The 24,222-nt window shown below is 43.8% G+C and overlaps 2 protein-coding genes and 1 long non-coding RNA gene across 6 annotated transcripts in view; 1 reads left to right on the forward strand and 2 right to left on the reverse strand.

Moving 5' to 3' along the window:
• BIVM (basic, immunoglobulin-like variable motif containing) overlaps positions 1–10,969 on the reverse strand; it is a 40,102-nt gene extending 29,133 nt beyond the window's left edge. For 2 of the 4 annotated variants that reach the window (XM_032315348.1, XM_032315345.1), the window contains exons 1-2: positions 10,860–10,969; positions 5,118–5,717 (exon numbers count right to left, since the gene is read on the reverse strand). In XM_032315348.1, the coding sequence (XP_032171239.1) occupies positions 5,118–5,595 (478 nt within the window). In that variant the 5' untranslated portion in view covers positions 5,596–5,717; positions 10,860–10,969. Of the gene's footprint in view, positions 1–5,117; positions 5,718–9,491; positions 9,817–10,859 lie in introns of those variants that run through there. The other 2 variants (XM_032315346.1, XM_032315347.1) reach the window with 2 other exon arrangements.
• A 414-nt stretch (positions 10,970–11,383) lies between these two features.
• Positions 11,384–22,844, forward strand: POGLUT2 (protein O-glucosyltransferase 2). The gene is made up of 10 exons (XM_032315344.1): positions 11,384–11,891; positions 13,255–13,460; positions 13,583–13,788; positions 14,127–14,204; positions 16,526–16,698; positions 16,820–17,057; positions 18,623–18,832; positions 19,540–19,629; positions 20,826–20,933; positions 22,748–22,844. Exons 1-10 carry the CDS (start codon positions 11,710–11,712, stop codon positions 22,763–22,765), a joined length of 1,509 nt encoding a protein of 502 aa, XP_032171235.1. The 5' UTR covers positions 11,384–11,709; the 3' UTR covers positions 22,766–22,844.
• LOC116574552 lies at positions 15,067–16,528 on the reverse strand. The gene is made up of 2 exons (XR_004279370.1): positions 16,408–16,528; positions 15,067–15,269 (listed from the first exon to the last, which is right to left on the reverse strand). It is a non-coding gene; the product is annotated as an uncharacterized LOC116574552 (long non-coding RNA).
• Positions 22,845–24,222: the final 1,378 nt, after the last annotated feature.

Consider the following 24,222-nt stretch of genomic DNA (forward strand, 5'->3'; position numbering starts at 1 on the left):
TGCTCTGCTTAATGTTTACACTTTTTTTGTAAAAGATTTTATTTATTTATTTGACAGATAGAAATCACAAGTAGGCAGAGAGGCAGGCAGACAGAGAGGAAGGGAAACAGGTTCCCTGCTGAGCAGAGAGCCTGATGCGGAGCTTGATCCCAGGACCCTGGGATCATGACCTGAGCTGAAGGCAGAGGCTTTAACCCACTGAGCCACCCAGGCATCCCAATGTTTATACTTTTTATTTCCGAATAATGCCAGTGGATTATTCAGGCCAAAATTATTTAATTAAAACCTTAACTATAGAGAACAAACTGACAGTCACCAGAAGGGATGGGTGAGCTAGGTGATGGGAATTACAGAACGATCTTGTGGTGAGCACTGGGTGATGTATGGAAGTGATCAATCACTATATTGTACACCTGAAACTCATGTAACACTGTATGTTAACTGATGAATCTAAATAAAAACTTTAACATACATGTTAATAAATAAAATTCAAGCTTCGCATCACTTAAATCCCATTAACATTTCAGACAGCTATGCTCTCTATACTTACTACTTTTCACACATACTAGATTTTCAATGAAATAATCAAATCTGTTATAAAAATCAAATAAAAGTTAATATTTTATTTTTATGAGTCATGATAATTATAAAACATAGACTATATAGATATACGCCTAGAAAACAGACACGGAAAGGGGCTTGTTTCATTCACTCAAATTGCTCTACAATAAAACCCAAACCTCGGAAACTCTTGTGACACAGGGGATTTCTCTGATTTTTATAAGATGTCATAATGACAAACACTATAATATCCAGAAACAAACTTCTCCCCATTTCTTCTAGCTATTCCCTTTAAGTCTTCACAGAGAACACAAATTTTTACAGAGCTGAACAACCACTGGCAAACATGAGTTAAGTCTCATTCTGAAAAGTTTCTTTCACTAATAAAATATATTTTAGGGTGTAAGAAGATGGAAAATCTACTTCCCATGTCTTTGCTGCCCAATAATCCCTAATGCCCTACGTAGTTTTCCCACCCACTTAAAATCTTAGAGGCTAATGGAGCCTGGTGATCTGTGACTCCAGCAGCGCCCAGAGTGGTCTGGAGCTGCATACTTTCCTCTAAAGCTTACCCGAGCATACCCTCTGTCCCCTTCTACTCTACTCCTAGGAGCCCCCTGGGCTAAATAAGTGTGTATTCCAAATGCGCACCCTTCATGAAATCCCCACGTGGCCACAAGAAGAGCTGGTCTCACAGGCAAAATTCAACGCAGTTTGAGAGAGGGATGCTCTGGCAAAGTAGAAGCTAAGATTGAGAGAGGAACGTAACAGACCGACAGCTAAATACTCTGTCTCCCCATCTCATCAACTCCAGGAGCCTTTGCCCACCTTCCCTTGTCATTGTCATATTCCTTCTTCCAGTCCTCATCCTCCCCCTAACACACCATCTAGCCCTAAAACCAAAGAAACATCCATACATACACACCTACCTCTAGTCACTGGCTTTTAGAGAAAGGTCTGAGGATAGCAAATATAAGTAGAATATCTGTCATCTTTTTGACTTGAGGAACCATGGGACAGAGTTTTGGGCAATCATTGTCACTGGAAAGTGAGGTGGGTGAGGACCCCAGAAATAAAACAGCCAGAAAAGGGGAGACTCAAATTTTATGTATACTTTTGGCCCAAATCTTAGGCTGATCCTGGAACCATGCATGCACAGAGAAGACCCCAAACAGCACAGCTAAGGCTTAAAAAATCAAACAGAGATTTGAAATGTCCTCCAGAGACCAAATTGGCAATTTTAGTCAAACCAAATTCAATGCTGCTAAAATTAAAAACAAACAAATGAACAAACGTAAAATAAAACACTCTTAGGAGGAATATATCAGAATCAAAAATCGCCACAACATTTCCAGTTCCTTGGATGCAGTTCAAAATTATTAAACATGTAGGGAAACTGAAAAATGTGACACCTTCTCAAGAAAAAGAAAAAGAAAAAAAAAGATAAGACCAACTCTGAGATGACCCAGATCTTAAAACTGGTAGACAAGGGTTTTAAAGTGGGTATGATAACTACGCTTTATGAGATAGACACAATCTTCCAGTAATTAATGACTTCCAGTAATTAATGAAATGAATGAAAAAATGGCAAATCCGGGGTGCCTGGGTGGCTCAGTGGGTTAAGCCTCTGCCTTCGACTCAGGTCATGATCCCAGGGTCCTAGGATCAAGCCCCGCATCAGGCTCTCTGCTTTGCAGGGAGCCTGCTTCCCCCCTTCCCCTCTGTCTTCCTCTCTGCCTATGGTGATCTCTCTCTGTCAAATTAATAAATAAAATCTTTAAAAAAAAAAAGATGGTAAATCCAAGATATGAAACACAAACTACTTTAAAAAATGTAAATTCCAGAACTAAAAGAAACAATACCTGAAACAAGTAATTCATTGACTATATTTAAAAGCTATCTTTAAGAGAGGCACTTCTTTTTTTCAGTTATAAGATTTTTATCAAGAGGAAGATGGATCATGTATTTTCTTTTCTGAGTGGGGTTGACACACAATGGTACCTTAGTTTCAGGAGCACAACATACTGAGTCAACAATTTTAGGTATTATGCTCATCTCAAAAGTAGCTACCATCTGTCACTACACAACCCTATTACAGAATCACTGGCTCTGTTCCCTGTGCTGTATGTACCTTTTACTCCCACGAGGTGTTCATTCCATAACTGGAAGCCTGTATCTTTCACTCCTCTTCACCCATTTTGCCCATCCCCCCACCTCCTCCCCTCTGGAAACCACCATTATGTTCTCTATATTTATAGATCTGATTCCACTTTCTGTTTGTTGGCTTATTCATTAGTTTCGGGTTTTAGATTCCATGTACAAGTGAAATCATATGATATTTGTCTTTCCCTGTCTGACTTACACCCTCTAGGTCCATCCGTGTTGTACCAAATGCCAAAATCTCATCCTTTTTTTATGATTGAGTAGGAGAGATGGACTTTAAATACAAAAAGATACAAGTTGAAAATATATGGCTGGAAAAGGATATACCATGCAAACACCAGTCAAAAGAAAGCTGGAGTAGTTAGATGAATATCAAAGTCACTTTCAGAAAAACAATTATTACTAGGAATAATGAGGCACATTTTATAACAACAAAAAGTCAATGCAACAAGAGGAAATAAAAATCATAATTGTGTGTGCACTAATAGCAGAGTTTCAAATTGCATAGAAGCAAAAATCAACAGAAGTAAATGCAGAAAAGATGACAATTATAATTGATTTTTAACACTCCATTTTCAGCAATTGATAGAGCAAGATAAAAATTAACTGAAGTGAAAACTAAGAAGATGTGAAAAACATTCTCAAACACTAATCCAGTAAATATTTATAGAACGCTACACCCAGCAACTACAGAAGAGGCAGATAGTCTTTTCAGATGCACATGGTACATTCACCAACGCGGACTGTAGTCTGGGTCAAAAAAACGAGTCTCAGCCCACTCTCAAAAACTGAGGTCGTATGTCCTCTGTCCATAATGGAATGGAATTTGAAATCAACATTAGCAAAAGCACCCAAATATTTGGAAATTAAGCAGCACAGTTCTAAACAGTAATGCATGTATCAAAGAAGAAATCACAAGGAAAATTATAAAATACTTTACATCAAGTGATAATAAAAATAAGGCGGGCCAGCATGTGTGGATAGTGGCTGAAACAGTCCTCACAGAGCAGCTTAAAGCACTGAAGGCTCATAGGAGAAAAGTCTTGAATCCGAAAGTTGTAGTAAACCCAAAGTAAGCAGAAGGAAGAAAATAATAAGCAGAAATTAGTAGAATAGTGAGCAAACAACCCAGAAAACTAACAAAGCTAAAAGCTGGTTATTTGAAAAGATGGACAAAACTGATAAAGCTGTAGCCAGAAAAAAAAGAGAGAACATACATGACCAGTATCAGGAACAAAAGAGGAGTTATTACTAAAGACCCTGTAGATATTAGAGGGATAAAGGGGACTATTAGAAATAACTTTATGCCAACAAAACCAACAACTTGGATAAAATGGACAGACTAAAACTGGACAGAATTAATGGGAATCAAGACAACTCCATAACCACATTATTAGAGATTTCTTAATACCCCTCTGAAAACCCCTCAGAAAACAGGAGAGATCACTTCCCAACTGGTCTCAGGAGACCTGTATAGCCCTAATGCTAAACCTAAAAAAGATATTATGAAAAAATTATAGACCAATCACCCATAAAAAATAGACACAAAGTGAACCCCCCCAACACACTGAGAATTACAAATTTACCCAATATTCTGTGAAACACACTGATCTGGCAAATGAACAAGAAGTATGGAGGTTTTACCAAATGGTCAGAGACACCTAGGAGTACAATACAAACACGAACTCTGCCTCATACTAGCTATCAACTTTCCACAAGCAACTTATCATCCCCTCTGAGCCCCAATTTCTTTACCTTATATAAAATGACGATAAGAGTACCTACCACATAAAAATCCCGTATTACTATGAGTTCAGAAGAAAGAAGTGAAAAGCAGCAGTTTCTGCCACGGGGCCACCACACTGCAAATGCAAAGGCTGTGTATTACAAGCTAGGTGAATAGCCCTCTCTTAAATTGTGCAGTACACAACCTACTCAGAAGTACCTAGAGACCTTGCTGGGTGCTCGAAAAATTTTCACAAGAAAAAGCCACAATGTTATATGGTAGAAAAGAAAATGAAATGTTTAATTGGGAAAGATGAGTTCAAGTCTCTGCAAAACCACAAAATAATATGTTATTTTAGCCACCTCGTGAACCATTTATAAGCTACCACATACTTATTTGTAATACCTGTATTTTACAGGATTCTTAGATTTTTCAAAGCTCTCAAAATGCACAGGTTATGTGTGAAGTTTGCAGTGGTAACCCATTAAATGAACTAAATGTCTTCTGCCCAAAGTTATTTTTTAACTACAACGACAGACGACAGACAACAGATGGCAATGTTCCTTGTTCGGCATTATAAAAGGAAACCGTGTTAAATGGCAAGCTTAAACAAGCTATGTTGTTTTCTGATTATTTTCACATGTGAAATTCAAGCCTCCTTCCTTACCTGATTTGTGTTTCAAATTTGTGGTCACCCCATCAAATTCAGTTTTATCGATTTCCCATGCAAGAGGTAGCTTGCCCAGGCTACTGGATAAATGTTCCAAGCTATTTTCTTCATTGTAGATGATTTCCGATGTACTCGTTGGGATGCCAATGTATCTTGACGGATTATTTCCAGCAGGTAAAGAGGTACTATCAGGGAGGCAAGAAGAGCGGGTTGAATTTGGAGTTTTATAGATTGAGGTTGCCTGGTTGAGAAACGCATAGTCTGAACAGATGGCATAAATTTTCTCCCGAGTGTGGGTCACTGGACAGCTCCACGGGTAATGACCATCTCCTTTGTGACCCAAGGGTGTCCCCGAGGCACGAGTGCAGAAAGACTGAACAGCACCTTGTAGATCCTCTTCAGGAGACTTTCTCTCGGATTTGTGCTCACCATTTCCAGAATCATTTGCCCTTTCTGCTTCTGCAATGTTAGGCATTGAATGCAACCAGAAAAGTTCTGTTACAAAGGAGAAGTTGCAGCTCTTTCTACGACTTGAAGACCAACTGTGACAATCGTTTACAGCATTCTACAGAAACCGGAGAGCTGCAAGATGGGCTCCTAAGAAAAGAAGGAGGAGAAAGAAACATCAACAATCCACGAGAGACTCCAAAAGCACTGAAAAATGGATCAAGTGTTTCATGTGCCTTCATCCAATAAATATTTTACAACATTATACACCTACAGCCACAATCACTGGCCACTGTCTTATTAAAACATTATTTTACAATAATGCTTCATAGTAACAAAAAGAACTCAGTGAAAAATGGGCAAAATATCTGAATAGTGACTTCTTCAAAGACAGTGTAGAAATGGCCAAGAAACCCATGAAAAAATGCTCAACATCACTAGACATCGAGGAAATGCCAATCAAAACCACAAGACATTCTATCACACCCAGCAGGATGGCTCTAATCGAAAAGATAGATCATAAAAAGGATTGAGGATATGGAGAAACTGGACCCCTCCTGCCCTTCTGATGGAAATGCAAAACAGTTCAGTCACTTTGGAAAACAGTTCCTGGAACATTTACAGTTACCATAGGAGCAAGCAATTTCACTCCTAAGTACATATCTAAGAGGAATGAAGACATACATCCACACAAATGTTCACAGCAGCATTATGTACAATAGACAAAAAGGAGAGACAACCCAAAGGCCTATCAACTGATGAATGAATAAATAAAAGGTAGCATGTACAAGCAATGGGATATTTTTCAGGCAACAAAAATAAAGGAAGCACCCACCCACGCTACAACAAGGATGAGCCTTGAAAGCATGATACTAAATGAAGGAAGCCCATCATCCCAGAGCCTAATAGTGTGTGATACCATGTATATGAAATGTAAAATAGGCAAGTCTCTAGTGACCGAAATTAGATTCGTGGGTTGCCTAGGGCTGGGAGGGAGGAGGAGGTTGAGGATGATAAGGGTTTCTTTTTGGAGTAATGAAAATATTCTATAATTGATTGAGGTGACGAACATACAACCTTGTGAATATACTAAAAGCTACTGAATCGGACATTTTAAACAGGTGAATTGTATAGTGTGTGAATTTCATCTCAATGAAGCTGTGCATTCATCGCCATGACCGATTATAGTTAATAGTCACTAACTTCTGCTCAGTCTCAGGAAAAACTGATTTTTAAGTCTACACCAGTTCCTTTAGGGAAGAAAACAGAGAACAGTTCAAAAAGCAAGCAAGGGCATTTGAGGAAGCTGAAGATTTATACAAAAGCAAGACCCTGATAAGTCAGACCATTACAGGTGGTAGAGGGTACTCGATGCAGGCACCTGGTGGAGTGGGCCCACTTCACAGGGCTCTAGAGATGTGGTTCCAGAGACACAACCCACCCCTGGGTGACCAGTTTGATATTTACTACTTATTATCTCCACCCATTCACTTATTTAAAAAATTAGAATAATATTCATAAGTTCCAGAAAAATGATTCTATAAAACCCATCACACAAATACTGAATGATAAAAACCACTGAAGCAATAAGAAAAAACAGAAGAATGATTGCCACAAGGGCCAAGATCACTCTAAGTCTGTGAGGAGAAACCAGTAAAGGTAATGCCTATCCTTCGTGTAATTTAAAGCAACGGAGCTCAGTACAAGGGGGAGTCCATATATCCTAGAAAAGATCCCATTATCTTTGTTTTTAGGGAATGCTTTCCTTCTATTCAAACCTTCACGTAGTGATTTTTTTAGTAATTGGTGCCGTTTATAGTTCTTTGCAGGAAGAACTGGCTGGAGCTTCACCATCAAAGATGGAAACCCCAACTGTATCATTTTAGAAACTTTTTTCAAGAAATCCTAGGGGTACTTATAGGGGATCTATAGCCAGGAAGCTTTTATGCCTTCTTCTTCCTCATCTCCTGGCGTCATGGTCATGTTGGAGGAAGATGCAAAGAGAAGTTCAGTGCCTGAGGCCACACAGACCAAACTGGGCTTTTCTGAGGCGTCAGTTTCTGATTCTTAGCAGACGACCTCACAGAGCATTTTCTACTGACCTGTTACCCTCATGCCTTTCTCTAAGAGCCAGCATGGTGGGCAGAGATAGCTATTATCTGTGGCGTTGAGGGTGAATGGATGGGTTATGGTAGGGTCAGGCCTGAAAGACAGCATAGGGTCCTGCTAAGTAAGGGTTGGAGACCCAAGCGTGTTGGAGTCAGTCTGGGTCAGGTGGGAGAAGAGGGAGATAGAAATGTTCCAGGGACTATTCTTATCTCTTCATCTCCAGCTTAGCTTCGACTTTGCCAGAGCGTCCATCCTCAGATTTAATGGAATTATGCCCACGGGCCCGGCTTGTGTGGCAGTGTAGGGACGAAGGATGCTTCACTTGGAATATATAGTGAATATGCTTATCAAAAACAGGCAAAAGAAATCAGTGCATTTGAACATAAAAGGTAAGAATGAGCTCTCTGCAAGCTAAAGAAAAGAAAGAATATAGCACTAGATGAATAAAAAGTTTAACAGCCTGGTTTTGTTTGCATTTGGACTTCGCTATTAAATAATAGTCACTAAACAAGAATGATCTCTTTGGTTGTACTCTACCAAAAAAAAGTGAAGATCATCAAAGTAGGGATATATTTTATATTGATTGTCAATAAAAGCCACCAGTGGTCTGAAAACTTTCTCACTTGAACCATTGTTTAAGGAAACTTCTCTTTGAAAAACTGTGTGATATGTCTAGATTTGTATCATAGAAGTAAAACAAATGACAAAAAGATATTGCAAAGTACCAAGATATTACACAGAAAGTGAAAGTTATCCAAATCCCATGACCCAAGCATAGCTGGAGTTTATTTTCTTTCCTTATTCTCTGCCAGATCCATGTCTGTTCTCCTCGTGTCAATGACAGCTTGAGGCTAAGGGTGCTAGTTATCATGTCCCCAGGCTTTCCTACAAGTGAACTGAGCACAAGTTATTACTGATAACAGAATCACTAGAGAATCACTAGAGACAGCAATTACTGTATTATGTTGTAATTATAGCTTCAGGAAATACTGAGTTATAAGGCCATCAGGTTGTCCCTCCACTAAATAGCCTGCAGCTCCCACCATTTTGTCCTATCTTGTAGCTCCTTTTGTTCCTAATTTTGTCAACCATTCCTAATTCCATCCCCACCCTAAAACCTTCTGCTCTTAGAAAAAAGCCAACGGCTTGTCTGGCCCAGACAGACAAGGGTCCTTTCCTTTAGCATCTCCTGATCACTCCTCCCCCTTGCTCTTTCCAACTTTCCATTCTCCAGAGGTCTTTCTCAAGGTTCGCCAGGGTTATCCTTAGGGATGATCATTTGCGAAAGTCTCATCAACAAATAATTACCCTTAAGTGCCTACATCATTCCGGGCATTATTTTAAGCTCTGGATTAGGAGCTTAGATTCCAGGATTTCCGAGGAGAGGCCTTAGGAATCAGGATCCGACTATTAGCCAAGAGGCCTCTTTTTCCCCCTCCCTGGTTCTCATCTGTGAGATCTGAGTTTCCAGAGAGCCGATGCTCTATTAAAATATTACAAGTAATGATTGATTGCAGGACCTAAGTCTGAATTTAATGATGCATTCTTCCGATCACGGGGCAAGCAACTCGCAGTTTCACTGTGAGTGAACGAAATTTTATAAAATACACCACTAGAGTAAGGATTTTTAGAAGTCACTAGAAGGAATTGTTCTGTAAAATAAACGTTCCATTTTTAAGGTCAATATTCATCGCCTAGGCTACCTTCTTTTCGCTTTGTATTTTCAAGCCGTGTGTTTAAATATCAAGTTTGCTTAGGGAACGAAGATCTTACGAAGAGTCTCCTGCGAAGCCTCCCCCATAGGACAACTCTTACGATCTCTATTCTGCACCGAAGGCCGCGGAGACGCAGGAGCCTGGAAAGGGACTTACTGATGGTGAAATACGCGCCCCGAGGCTGGGCCAGATCCGCTAATCCCCAGCGGGTCAGGTCTCGGTCCTTCTCCTCGGTGTCAGCGCCACGCGCTCCGGGCCCCTCGCCGGGCCGGACCCGAGCCCCTCGCCCGGCTGAGGCCGCGGGCCTGCGAAGGATGCCGGGTCCTCCCGCGCGCCGCGGCCGCTTCCAACCCAGGCTCCGCGCAGGCGATCGGAGCTCCCCGCCCCTACTCTGCGAAGCTCGCGCGCCGCCGGGCTCGGAAGCCGCCGGGACCGAGGCCACAGTCTCGCGGGCTCGTCCCCGCCGCGCCCCGCCGATGTGTGCGGAGGCGGCGCCGGCCGACCGCAGGAGCGAGACCGCGCTCCCTGCCTGCACGCCTCCCGCGGCCTCCCTGGCCCACGAGCGCTCCCCGGAGCCGGGCGTCCCCCGTCCGCGTCCCCGCACGCGGCCTCCGGACCCCTCCGCTCGCCTCCCTCGCCGGCCGGAAGCCGGAGTTCGCCGCTAGAGGGAGCGGGCGGAGGCGGCGGCAGTGACCGCCCCCAACCAGCCCGGGTCCGGGGAGGCCCCCCGGCGCCCGAGGCTTCAGGGCCGGTGACACGCGGGCAGTGACGGCCCCCGAGCCGAGGGGGAGCAGCCGATTCGAGCTTTGAATGCACCCGTTGATATCAGTACTCAAGACAATTGCAAAAGAAAGAAAGAAAGAAAACAGAAAAGCCCCGCCTGGGCCTCCACCCAGGGCAGCTTTGGCCGGCGGAGCCGACCGGCCGGTCTGGGATTTCGGAGCAGCTGGCAAGGGTCCCGAGAGGGAAGAGGGAGGAAGAGCAGGAGGCTCTGGGTCCGATTCCGGAGCTGACCGTGACCCCTCCTGTGACCCCCTGGCCGCAGAGCGGGCATACGGGGAAGAAGGGACGGTCGCCGCCCGTTACGGTCCAGGCCCTGCCTTGCGTGGCTTGGAGACCCGCGCCGGGCAGGAGCCACCGGCATCCACGCGGGCATCTCCAATCAGGCTTTGTTCCCCAGCACACCGACCCTTGTTTCCCTAACACTTCCCCCATTTTGCGGCCCAGTTCTTCAGCCGACTTTTTCCCGGGCGGAGGACGGGCACGGATGCAGCGGCCTCCGCTCGGACGGCCCCGGGGCTCCCGACAGGCCGTGGCCCCTGGCCCTCCCGAGGCAGCCCAGGCGGCGTCCAGGGCGGGCGGGCAGGGCAGGCCCGGGCCGCGGCGCGCGGGCGCCAGGTGGAGGGCCCCGCGCGCCGGGCGCACAGCAGCGGGCCGCCACCCCCGCCCGGCCCACAGCCCCGGATACCTCTGGCCTGTGCGGCGGGGTCGAGTCGCTGCGGCCGCCTCAGAGCGGGCACCGGTCCCGGATCACAGCTTCCCGCGCGCGGCCCGCGACGCGCCTCTGGTTACCCTGGGGCTGGCGTCTCTCGTCCCATTGGAGCGCGCGGGGACAGCGCCCTGGACGGCTGTGCCCGGCGACCGGTTGTCAGATATCATGGACAACACCTTCCTCTCATCGTTTTATACCTGCCTTCTGCACGTGCGGAGGCTATGGTGACTATTTTTTTTTAATCTTAGCTGTGTCCCCGCATGCCACTCTATTGGGCATCTAGCATATAACTGGTCCCTGAAAGCGGTGACCGCAAAGTAAATAAACGAGTGAGAGGTGGTGAAACCTGGCAGGATTTCCGCTGGTCCTGGCGCGAACTACATGTCCCAGGAAGCCTCTGAGCACGGGCGCCGCCGAGCCAGCCACTTGGAGAAGGCCTTACTCACCCGGCCGACGCGCAGGCCAATCCCCTCGCCCCGCACCTTGGGCTGGAACCTGAGACGGATTCGCCCCCAATGATGCTCCAGTGGCAGGAGCAACAGAAGTTTATCTTTGTCCCGAGAAGGAGGAGTAGCGTGGTTCCTGCTCCTTGGAGCAAAGCGACGGGCATCCATCAGCCGGACAAGCCCCGGCTCCGCCTGTGATTTTCCTTGGGGAAAGTGGAGACCCGCGCGCCTGCCCTGCACAGCAAGGGACATCTTCTGGAGTCGCGTTGGCTGCGGCGATCAGCCAACGTGCCCCTCCTCCCCCGCCCCAGGCGCGGCTGGTTCCGACCGCTTCTTACCCTTCATTTATCCGTGCGTCATTTTGAGAGTCGGTCTTGTAAATGTTCAGCATTTTGCTGCTTTACTGCTTCTTTCTGGGGACAGTGCCAGCCCTTGCCGAGACCGGCGGAGAGAGGCGACTCAGCCCGGAGAAGAGCGAAGTATGGGGACCCGGGCTAAAGGCTGCTGTCGCCCTTCCCGCACGCTATTTCTACATTCAGGCGGTGGATACATCAGGAAACAAGTAAGTCGAGAAACAGCTCCCTAACTCCTCTGGAATGCGGTTAAAATGTACTGTTTCTCCTTTTAAGTTTTAGCTGCCCAAGAACTCTTTTTTCCACAGCAGTTTAAATTCCAGGCTATTTGGATGCTATCCACATCTGGTTTTAACAGCCTTTCCCCGTCCTAATCAGTTTTTCTCTGTAGCTTTAGAAGTAATTCCAGATTAGCTCTTCTCTTGGCTGTTCTGATGGGAACTCACACAAGCACTGGAGATACAAAGCCCCTGCCCTTTGCTGGAAGTACTATTTCCACCTACTTTTGCATAAGCTGTTGTAAGGAATGTAAACCCAGTTGTTAAAAACTTAGTTGATTCATCTTTCTTTGGGGCTACCCTCTGTTTTTAGAGAGACATCTGCAGATAAGCATGATTTGAAATGCAGAAAGAAAATTGAAGCACTATTTGAAACTTTACAGTTGAGAGGGAAAATATCAAAGTGTGAATCTCCTTCATGTTTGTAACGAACATTATTTCATTCTACTGAGTTCCAGCAATTAAAATAACTGAAGGCTTAGTTTTAGAATTCACATACTCCTGAAACGATTGTCTTTTTTTACTCGTGGATTCTGATTGTGTATATTTGGTGGGGGGGGGGGGAATCTTGGGTATTTTAAGAAAAACTTCCAGGAAGTTTTCCAAAGCAGGGGGGGGGGAAGTTATCAATTTTGTCACTTGGTTATAACAATTGGGGAAACTAAATACCATCTTCAAAATCTTCACAACAAAAGCACTCACTTAAAAAAAAAAAAAACACCTTTTATACAGTGTTACTTAAATGATACACAATCTGCTGGCTTTTGCCTATAGATTGTGTATCAGTCTACACAATTGAGCATGATTGTGTATCAATCTACACAGATTGATACACAATCATGCTCAGTGATTGTGCTGAGCATGATTTGTAATACTGCTCTTTTAAAGAATCTTTGAGAGAGATTTTTCAAAAAGTCATTATCTTTAGAGGCAAATTCCCAGTTGCATGAAATAAATAGTAGATTGATAAGAATATTTGTATGTATAAAATGCATAAGTGGGTTCTAGGTTTATATAAATATGTAGTGTTTACATATTCCCTTGCAATTTTCTTTTTTTTTTCCCTTGCAATTTTCCATTGAAAGGTTTATGTGTGGACATTTGTCATCCTCTCCTTTTTTTAAATCTCTGATCCATCACATTCATTCTGGTACTGTAAGCATGTGAGAGAAGCAGCAGACATATTAGGGGAAGAGTGTGGAGGAAAGCACTAGGACTCACAGACTGGACAGCACAATCTTTGTGCATTTGTGCCTTGAAATCATCTCTGTATCTCGCTGTTCTTCCCTGACAGGTTCACATCTTCTCCGGGTGAAAAGGTGTTCCAAATTAAAATCTCTGCACCAGAAGAGCAATTCACTAGAGTTGGAGTCCAGGTTTTAGACCGAAAGGATGGGTCCTTCATAGTAAGATACAGAATGTATGCAAGCTACAAAAATCTGAAGGTAGAAGTTAAATTCCAAGGTCAACATGTTGCCAAATCTCCGTATATTTTAAAAGGTAACTTGTAACATAATTTTAAAACAGCAGTATTTATGAAGACACATGATGGGTATGTCTTAGGTGTTCTGAGTGCTGAGTGAAATTGTTACTGTGATATTTTGTTACTTTTGTGTCATCAGGGCCAGTTTACCATGAAAACTGTGACTGTCCTTTGGAAGATAGCGCAGCCTGGTTACAGGAGATGAACTGCCCGCAAACCATTACTCAGATTCAGAGAGATCTGGCATATTTCCCTGCTGTTGATCCAGAAAAGATTGCAGAAGAAATCCCAAAAAGATTTGGACAAAGACAAAGTTTATGTCATTATACCCTGAAGGATAACAAGGTACGTTTTGTGATTAAGGTTTGCTTGTTCAATTGATTGATTGATTTGTTTGTTTGTTCTGACCATATAGCTCTAAGTAGCTACCAGTGTTTTATTAAAAATCATTCTGTGGAATGCCTGGCTGGCTGAGTTGGTAGAGCGTGCAACTCTTGATCTCGGGGTTGTGGGTTCAAACGTAAAAATAAAATCTTTAGAAAAAAATCATTCTGAGGATCATTGTGATAAGCTTTATCTCAATGAAACCTGCCAGTACTTTTAGATTAACATAATAAACAAAACGGAAATAAGGGCGATGGAAAATAAACCATTAACTTAATACAGGTTCGATTCTCTTTTAGGTTTATATCAAGACTCATGGTGAACATGTAGGTTTTCGAATTTTCATGGATGCCATACTGCTTTCTTTGACTAGAAAAGTAAGTGTTTCTTTTCTCTTAAGTATAATAGACAGTTTCAGCCCAGGTTTTTCCATATAATTAAAAGAAAAATAATAGCATCAGTGGTGTTCTATTCTGGAACCTTATTATAATACTGTTCTGGAGCTTTATGTCACATAGGCTACCTGTATGAATTTTCTAGGGTTACTGTCACAGAGTTCTGCAAACAGCAGAAATGTTTGTTCTTTCATAGCTCTGGAGGCTACAAGTCTGAGAGCAAGGTGTCAGCAGGGCCACGCCCCCTCCCCCACTGCCCTGAGACCTGTAGGGCAGGACCCTTCCTTCCTGTCCCTGCTTCTCACCACCTGCTGGCCCTCCTTGGGGCTCCTTGACTTGCAGCCTCCTCACCCCAGCCTCTGCCCCTCATCACACGGCCTCCCCCAATGTGTCTCTTTCTTCCCTTCTGGCAAGGACACTAGTCAGATTGGATTGGGGCCCGCCCCCCTCCAGTATGACCTCAACTTCACTAATTATATCTGCAGCAACCCTAGTTCCAAATAAGGACATTCTGAGATACTGGGGTTTTGGACTTCAGCTTATCTTTGGGGGGGACAGAATTCAACCCACAGCAATACGTTATAAGGGAAAATGTCTTCAAATAAAATTGTTTCAGTACGAAATCTACTTTGAGTCCAGAGAAGGCTTACTATATGCTGAATCCTGTTCCTTGGTATAAAGTGATTTTCTCAGGGTTCTAGTGTGGTACTTCTCAGTGATAGTAAACTGGCTGATTGGGAAAACTATACCCATACTGTTACTGGTTGCTTAATAACAATTTATTGGATAATCTGTGTCTATAATTTGACTGAATTACTCATGGAAAATCAGTACCTTCTCAAGCTTGAGAGCACTTACACTGAGTTTATTTTGAATATAGGAAGCTACTAAGCATCTGTATTCTGCCTCCTTCGGCGAAGACTTCGGGGTGCTGGCAGGTTTTCCTTGCTCATCTGTGTCAATCCATGGAAAAATAATACTTCTTCAGGATTCCAGTTTCTCGAGATGCTTCTCAGACTGACCAAAGCCTCAAACATTTACCTATGGCTTGATTTAAAAAAAAAAAAAAAAAGAACAGGTTCTTTGAACACACTTGTGCACTTGTCAGTGGAGGTAGTCTAGCTGGGAAATCCCTAGAGCTGGCTTTGGTGTTGGGCTTCCAGAGTTTAGATTCTGGTCCCTCCACTGTCTGGGTGGGGGGTGTATATATTTTAATTGGGCGCATCTGGCTCATTAACCAAGAACTAGGGTTAGAGTCCCAGTGCTTTGAGCTGTAACTATTTTCCAGTAATTCCCTTTCTGTCTCTGATAATCCTCGAGTCTCTTGGCAGCATTAGAACCAAGATTATCTTGTCATTGCATCTCTTTTGGAAGCCAGTCTATTGGCCAATTTGCACGTCCATGGAAAGGATATCTAGTATGCATATATATATATATATATATATGAGAGTATTCTGAAAAATTACCCACTATTCAAGTTGGGGTAATTATCATCACCTGAAGCTTTTAAAGTTGGTCTTTCATTTAGTACAAGTTCTCATTTTTCTTGGGTTCCACCACTCACTGGGTGGTCGGCGGTGCTTCAAGGGAGGGTATTATGTGAATCCGGCTAAAGTGATAAGGTAGGTAAATGCAAACCAAGGAAGAAACCCATGTGGGGTTCGAGGTTGCTGAGAACAGACAGCACACATACACGCCTCAAGGGCTGTAGTACTTACTTAGAGCATAGGACAGGGAACAGGATCCGTTCCCTTGCTGTGTGCCCCTGGGCCTGCAGATCAGCTACCCCAGCCCTGCCCCAGGACCCTCCTGTGGGGTCTGAGATACAGCAGGCTGGGCAACCTGAGGGCCATGGACAGCTGCACTTAAGCAGAACAAGAAGTACAGGGGCACCTGGGTGGCTCAGTGGGTTAAAGCCTCTGACTTCGGCTCAGGTCATGATCTCAGGGTCCTGGGATCGTGCCCCGCATCAGGCTCTCTGCTCAGCAGGGAGCCTGCTTCCTCCTCTCTCTCTCTGCCTGCCTCTCTGCCTACTTGTGCTCTCTGTCTGTCAAATAAATAAATAAAATCTTAAAAAAAAAAAAAGAACCAGAAGTACATTCGCTCACAAGGAGGCGAGCCCAGCCCAGACTGCGAGGCACTGTCTCTTGGAAAGAAGTGTTCCAGACCTGGGACCCGTCCTTACATGGCCAAGCAGGGGTGGGACGACCGCATGCACGAGGCTGCCTTTCCCACACACTGACCCACAGAAGGGATTATCCCTTACAGCTCCCGTAGAGAAGCTCTTTACTTTCTTTTTCCAGGTGAAGATGCCAGATGTGGAGTTTTTTGTGAATTTGGGAGACTGGCCTTTGGAAAAGAAGAAATCCGGCTCCCACATTCATCCCATCTTTTCCTGGTGTGGCTCCACAGATTCCAAGGATATCGTGATGCCAACCTACGACTTGACGGACTCTGTTCTAGAAACCATGGGCCGGTGAGCGATGGGTCTAAGGCGACCCAGAGCCTTGGTTTTCTTTCCTTGCTGAGTTCTTTCTCAGCCACTTTTGCGCTGCGATGGTCTGAGAGGGAAACCTGTGGCACTTTCTGTCTTCCAGAGTAAGTCTGGACATGATGTCTGTGCAAGCTAACACGGGTCCGCCCTGGGAACGCAAGAACTCCACTGCTCTGTGGCGAGGGCGCGACAGCCGCAAAGAGAGGCTCGAACTGGTTAAGCTCAGCAGGAAACACCCGGAACTCATAGACGCTGCCTTCACCAACTTCTTCTTCTTTAAACATGATGAAAGCCTGTATGGTCCTATTGTGAAACACATTTCATTTTTTGATTTCTTCAAGGTATGACATCAGTTGTGTCCAGTCCTTTTTGTTTTTCCAGATGTCCTCATTTGGGGGGAGCAAAACTGAGGCCTATAAACGATAGGGGGCGAGAGAGGTGAGCACAAACTTCAGTGAACATCAATGAGTGAGGCCCCAGGGACTGCTTTGGTCATGTGGGTTATACAGAGCACCCAGACTTGACCTTAAATATGCAGCAAGGGAGCTTGGGGCCTGGGTAGAGCTAGAATTTTTTTTTCCCAACTGACCCTCAAGGTAAGCACATTTCAGCCCCAAATCGTTTATTATTAAATACATGTATGTGATTTTACAAATACTTCTCCCAAAACATCACAACAGTCTAAAGAAGATTTAAACCAGGTGTCTCTTCTCAGACTTTCTGATAGGGAAATGTCTTGAAACCCATCCAAATTATTACCTAGGAGTTCTGGGGATTAGGGAGGGCTTTCTGTATCTAAAATGTGGATTACTCATGTTTCCTGGGGAGGGATCCTTTTTCTTTTCCTTTTTTCTTTTTTTTTTTTAAGAGATTGATTTATTTACTTATTTGACAGACAAGTAGGGAGAGAGGCAGGCAGAGACAGAGAGAGGGGGAGGCAGGCTCCCCACTGGGCAGAGAGCCCGATTCGGGGCTTGATCCAGAACCCAGGACCCTGGGATCATGACCCGAGCGAAGGCAGAGGCTTTAGCCCACTGAGCCACCCAGGCACCCCAGGGGTCCTCTTTGCACTGCTAGGCCATGGAACATTGCCCTTTTCTCCAAACCACTAAGCGTTTTCTAAAGACCCATGTCATGGAATGAACGGTGGACAAAAGGTAGTCACCTGTCCTCTGTATGTGGGAAGGCAAGTGATGAGCAAGCTCTATCTGTGCTGTAGATAGCCACGTTTTCTTCGGATGGGTTACATGCCAGCAGGTGGACCGACACAATGCTGTAAATTGAATTGTCAGTGTTTCCTCCATCTGCATATCACAAAGACTTTTGAAAGAGTTGGTCATAGAACCCGAGGGAGCTGTCATTAGCCATCCCCCTTCAGAGAATGTTCTGTCATGCCTTTGCTTTATTCCCACCTGTGGCATTTGCTACAACTAAAGACTAAGTGATTACCAACAGTTCTGTGAATATTTTTATTCATAGAAGCTCTCACCCCAGAGCTTGTTAATTTCCTCAAGACTTGCATGTGGCCATCTGGTGTGTAAAAGCGGTGGTTAATATGGCCTAGGCTGCCATCCTCAGGTGCTTGCTCATAGGTGATCAGTAAAGCAGTAGAGGGATTACAAAAGCACGATAAATTTGTCTTTCCTAGGATAGCAGTCTTACTATTTTATTGTCCGCTTTAATGTTAGACGTGTGGCCCCTTTGGGACATTTAGGAGAGCACGCAATAAGCCTTTAGCTCTAGGTCAGGTGTTCTATGATAGCATTTACTCCATGGCAGGGAAGGAAGGCAAAATCTGGCCAGTTTGCACCTGACGATGATGAGGCTTCAAGTTAGAGAGAGGAGGAGAATCACGAGTGGAGAACGGCGATCTCATGACGGCTTTTATTTTACCGCTGTCCTGCAGCATAAGTACCAAATAAACGTCGATGGCACTGTTGCCGCCTATCGCCTGCCGTATCTCCTCGTCGGTGACAGCGTGGTGCTAAAGCAGGACTCCATCTACTACGAGCACTTCTACAACGAGCTGCAGCCCTGGAAACATTACATTCCCGTCAAAAGCAATCTGAGTGATCTTCTAGAGAAGCTCCAGTGGGCCAAAGATCATGATGAAGAGGTAAGGTCCGTCTCTTCTACCCGCATGGCAGGGGTTCATTTTAAACGTCTTGTCCCTGAAAAGCATTCAGCATATGCTCAGATATGGACCCTTACCTGTAAATGAGACGCCACCTCCCCACGGCACACATCAGCCCCCTCGCGGTGAGCACAGACGTCTGGGCTTGGGTTCACTGTCCACTCTGCACTTGAAACGAAAAGCTGCAATGTTGGCCTCAAGGACACTCTCTCTTTTGGGCAGGTTGGTCAGAGCCCCCAAGCACTGCCTCATCTCTGCTAGCAATATGAAAATTAAGAATGGCCAGTCCAGCAGGAAGAAAAACTAACGGCTGTAGATTAAAAGGCAGGATTGCATGAAGTACACTTCAAACGAATTGCTGAGAAGTGTTAAAACAGTGCGTTAAACTTTGTCTTGCATTTACTTTGCAAGGTCATTGTCACTCCATTTAATGTATGCCCTCTCTGCCAGAGAGGCTTAATTCTAGAAGGTCTAGTATGATTCCTCAGACTTTCAAGTCTTAAAAAAAAAAACCTCCTTTAATCTGAGCATACCCTCTTAAATGTTTCTTTAACATATAAGATTACCCTCAAAGATATTCCTCCTGCCTTTGTCCCACTATACATGGATTCTGAACATCAGTTTGCATATGCCTGCATGGGGAAAAAAATGTGTTTCATTAAAGGCTTTTGTTGTCATTGTTCCCATAGGCAAAGAAGATAGCAAAAGCAGGACAGGAGTTTGCAAGAAATAATCTCATGGGAGATGACATATTCTGTTATTATTTTAAACTTTTCCAGGTCAGTACTTTTTAAGAGAATAGACATAAAATTTGTAATTGGACATGTTAGCAGCAAATAATATTTCACTTAATAATTTCTTAAAGTATATTAATATAAGGAGAGATATGTATATATACTTATGTGGGCAAAAACCAAGGATCAACATGAAATAGTAATGAAAACACTGCCAAACCAAAGGTTAGCTAGAGGAGAATGCTACAACGTGGGAAAGTGTTTATGTTCCCACTCTGGGCTGTGTGGTTGGAAATTGGCCTCTCGTCCTGCAAAATTACTGTACGTAGATCTGTATCTTCTCTGTGTACTCTCTTGCTGCTGCCTTACTAAATGGTGCCTAGTATCTTCAGACCTACAATGCTAACCCCTTATGAGCCATAGCGTCTTTTGGAAAGAGTATTTCTGGACCTTAGCACTTAGGAATAATCAGAGTATATGTGATCATTTAAAAGGCTTTTTTTTTTTTTTTTTTTAAACACGGTAGTAAACAAATAATTTGCTAATAACACTACTGGATGTAAATTAAGATTTTTGTTTTAATCCCAGAATTGCCGGTATTGAGCACCAAATCCTAGACTCTGCTACAGAACAAAGTTGTTCTGTTTCTGGTCTGCACTGGCCCTTCCCCCCTTTTTCACCTCCCCAGGGAACAGTGAAGGGGTGGAGATGGTGAAATGTGTAAACTGAAGGATCAGGGGATTTACTGCCTGAATTCTTATAGATGCACGGGCTTGTGTTCGTTCACTCTGACTGGATTTACTAGAGCATCATCACCAGCCCAGGGCAAGTGCATTATAAACGAAGGTAGAGGCTGTGCAGGCCATGGTGGGAATACGCTCTATCCTAAAATTCCCAGTCTACAGGAGATCATGTGCACAATTATTTTCACTTCAAGACAGACGGTGGTAAAACCCAAACCCTACAAGTCATAGAAATAAAGGATAGATTCAGAAGAGGTCCATTAGCAAGAGGCAGCCAGTGTCCAAAGGACAGTCACCTCTCAGAAGCTCTGGTGTTGGGGTTTTTAAGGGGAATGTGAAGAATTTTGCTTATCAGAACTTGTCACATATGAGTTAAAAGGAGCATATTCTAGCAAATTCTAGTGCATCGAATTCAGTGAATGTACTTTAAGTTACAAGTATGTAACTTGTAAAGTAAGAATGTACTTTAAGAATACTTTTGAATTGTTGCTTACACAGGAATATGCCAGCCTGCAGGTGAGGGAGCCCCAGATCCGAGAGGGCATGAAGAGGGTAGAACCACAGGCCGAGGAGGACCTCTTTCCTTGCACGTGCCATAGGAAAAAGGTAACCAGAACTGGCCAATGTCCAAGTAAGAACTGTCAAAGTAAGAGTAAGTCCTCATTCGTTCCTTTAGATATTCAGTCAAACAACAAGTATTTGAGCTCCTCTGGGGGCGTCCGTACAGTTCAGTCCACCGGGCAGAGGCCATGGACGACCAGGCCGAAGAGAGGCCATTGACATGCAGAGAAGAGAGAAGACACAGGAACCCCTGACACCCCCTCCAGCCTGGCAAAGTGGAGGAAACTTGACTTGACTACATGATCTGAGAATTCAGATCAGATCATGTAGCATTTGAATAGATGCTTACAGTTTGAAAAGTATTTTCACATGCATCACGTGAAATAGGTGTGGCAAAGTTCATTACCTGGGTTTAGAGATTAAAAAAATATATGACCATGATTACCAGATTATTCATTTAAGAAGCAATCTCTATTAATAGCAGCACATATTGATTTCATTTATAAAAGGCAGATTCACATAGACTTATAAGGCTAAAAAGGACCTTAAGGACCTTAGTGGTCACCCAGTAAATGCCTTCATTTTACGGTTAAATAAGTGAGCCTGAAGAAGAATTTAGCTCAGAGTCCTCTAGCTGGATTATAGCAAAGCTAGGACCAAAAACCAGTCTCCATCATCAGATTGTGTGTCTGGTTGTGCAAAAAGACATGATATGGCATTATACTTGTTTTTTGTTTGAATTGAATGAACAGATTGTATAAAATTATAATATATATTACACACACATATCTATGGGTTATATATATACATATACCTAGATAATATACAGACTTGACGTTATTCTAAACAATATCCTCATGTCTCTAAATGGACAAACTCAAAACTGGTATTGTGACTAAAGATGAGAAGGCAGATTTGGCAATTACTATGCCTGTCTCACAGGGAGGTTCAAAAGGAATGAAGTGACCACTATCTCCATATAAAGTGGTGTGATGGAAGCAGTTGATACAAGCTCACTGACTGACACATTCAGGAATTTTACACACTGGTTAATTTCCAGTAGCTTGGAATCTGCCTGTTGGGAAAGTCACAGGGACAATAGCAGGTGCTACAATCAGTTTTGGTATTTTGTTTTTATTTGCTTATTGGGACTACTGACTTGCACTAAATAACTAACCCTTAGAGAAGTGGTACTTCACCAGTATTAACCCATCAGTGCTGAAAGTTCATGAAACGAATTAAAGCCATCAAGCAAACAAAAATTGCCAGAATCGGGGGCGCCTGACTGGCTCATTCGGTAAAGCATGCAACTCTTGATCTCAGGTCTTAAGGTCAAGCCCCACATTGAGTGTAGATAACTTAAAAATAAAAATCTTTTTTAAAAAAATCGCCAGAATTGAAATGTACCTCATGAGATTTGTGATTTGCAGCTCCTTTCTCCAGTCCCCCTCACCCACCCACCCACCCACCCCTTTTTTTTTTTTTGCTTTTCCTCTTTGTCTAAGTGATTTTGAGGAGTGCCGAATCAGATCTTCCCCTGACTGGCGCAGTGAGAGGCTCTGCTAGCTTCCTCCTTGTCTGCCCTAGTCCTTCACTGACCTGATTCACAGCATGGGGCCCTTTACGGGAATGCTGACGCTTAGATATTCGTGCTGTCCATCGGTAGTCCCATAAACCACAGTGTGACTTTCCCCAGGGGTGATTCCAAGCATGGTCCTAGGTCCCACAAGCCTCTAGCACCAACTTGCCTTTTTTCTTCCTCCCATCTTTAGGGGAATAGAATTAATAGACTAACGTAAGTTTTCTTAACTCATCTACAACTTCTTGATGGCACTAAGTATGTTGCTTCTTGATTGCAGACCAAAGATGAACTCTGATATGCAAAATACCTTCCCTTCACATAATGGTGCTCTGAAGACTCTTAACTGAAAAGAAGAATGTTTTTTTAAATATTAATTCCATGGACAGTACAAAGTCCACTGTGTGATTGTCTGGATTATGAACATATGTTTCTTATGATGCAGTATTCCCAGGATGATCCTTTAAAGCACAGTTTTAAAATTTTGTAATAAAACCACTTTTATTTTAAAGGCCTGTGTTGTGCTGATTATTTGCTGTGTCTGGACCATGGAGCAGGCACACAGGGGGCCTGGACCCTGGCCTCGGTGTGGAACATCACAACAGGCACCACTTACCCGCACACGTGGTCTATATGACACAGCAGTGAACTGTGGTCTTCATGCCACTGTGATTTTGGATATTTAGCCTCATGGCCAAACATAACTCTAACTCCTAGACCTTACAAGACCTTTCATAACCGGCCTCTACCTGCATCTCTAATCCAGTTTCTCACCACCTGCTAACATGTACCCTGAGGTCCAGGAACACCAGCCCCTTAGCATTCTGTTGGGGTCTTGCTTCTTACCTTACTTGGTTATGCTTCCTCTTGCTCTGGAATGCCAGGACTCTCTTCTGGCTTGAGTACCCTCCAGTTCGCATCTCAGGAATCCCTCTTTTGAATCTCCCCTGCAAACTTGTATCGCTGTTGTTACCCCGTGGTGTGGTAGCGATCTCGTCAGCACCAGATTTGAAGCAACTTGATTACAGAGATCATGATCTCCCATGTAATCTACTAGGGTGCCTGCAACTAGAAAGGCTCAATACTGAATGGGTAGATATTGAAAATCACTTTGAAATGTGATTAAGAGAATGAAAAAGGAGTTAGAAAACCTAAGACTGAAACCATAATATAATGACCTAGAGATTCCTTTACCCAATAGTTTCCCTTCCGTCTATCTGCTGGTTAAGTAATCTATTGCAATTTTTTAAAGTTGTGGGATGTATCCTATACACAGAAGAATATAAAACATATCTGCATCTTGAAAATAATTAGAAAACACCCATGTAATTACAAAGATTCAGCTTGACCAAGCTCCAATCAATCTCCTGAGCCTTCAAGGGCCATCCGCACTTCCTTGTAAAGTCTGGTTTGGACAAGTACTCTGCTCAGTCCGTTTAGAGAGAATCCCCGTCTTCCATATCCCATCACTCTTGTTCTCTAACTGGCTTCCTGGTCCTCCACCATCCCCCCGTGACTGATGTGTTCTCAGCAAGAACCTATTGGGTCAGACTGGCCAGAATCCCTCCAGTCATCCCCGAAGACGCCTTAGTAATTTTCTATCCAATGACCTCCACCCTGCTCCTTGGCTGTAAATTCCCATTTGTTCATGCGGTATTTGGAATTGAACTGTTTTTATTCTGAGATCTCTTTCCCCCTATTGCAATAGTCCTGAGTCATATGTATGTATGTCTGTCTTTGTGTATTTTTTTTTTA

This window comes from Mustela erminea, chromosome 15 (genome assembly GCF_009829155.1).
Source record: "Mustela erminea isolate mMusErm1 chromosome 15, mMusErm1.Pri, whole genome shotgun sequence".
Classification (NCBI taxonomy): domain Eukaryota; kingdom Metazoa; phylum Chordata; class Mammalia; order Carnivora; family Mustelidae; genus Mustela; species Mustela erminea.

Coding starts and splice junctions, on each gene's coding strand:
- POGLUT2 (XM_032315344.1), top strand. CDS start 11,710: ATGTTCAGCATTTTGCTGCTTTACTGCTTCTTTCTGGGGACAGTGCCA. Junction 17,058..18,622: donor CATTTTTTGATTTCTTCAAG/GTATGACATCAG, acceptor GCTGTCCTGCAG/CATAAGTACCAAATAAACGT. Junction 19,630..20,825: donor ATTATTTTAAACTTTTCCAG/GTCAGTACTTTT, acceptor TTGCTTACACAG/GAATATGCCAGCCTGCAGGT.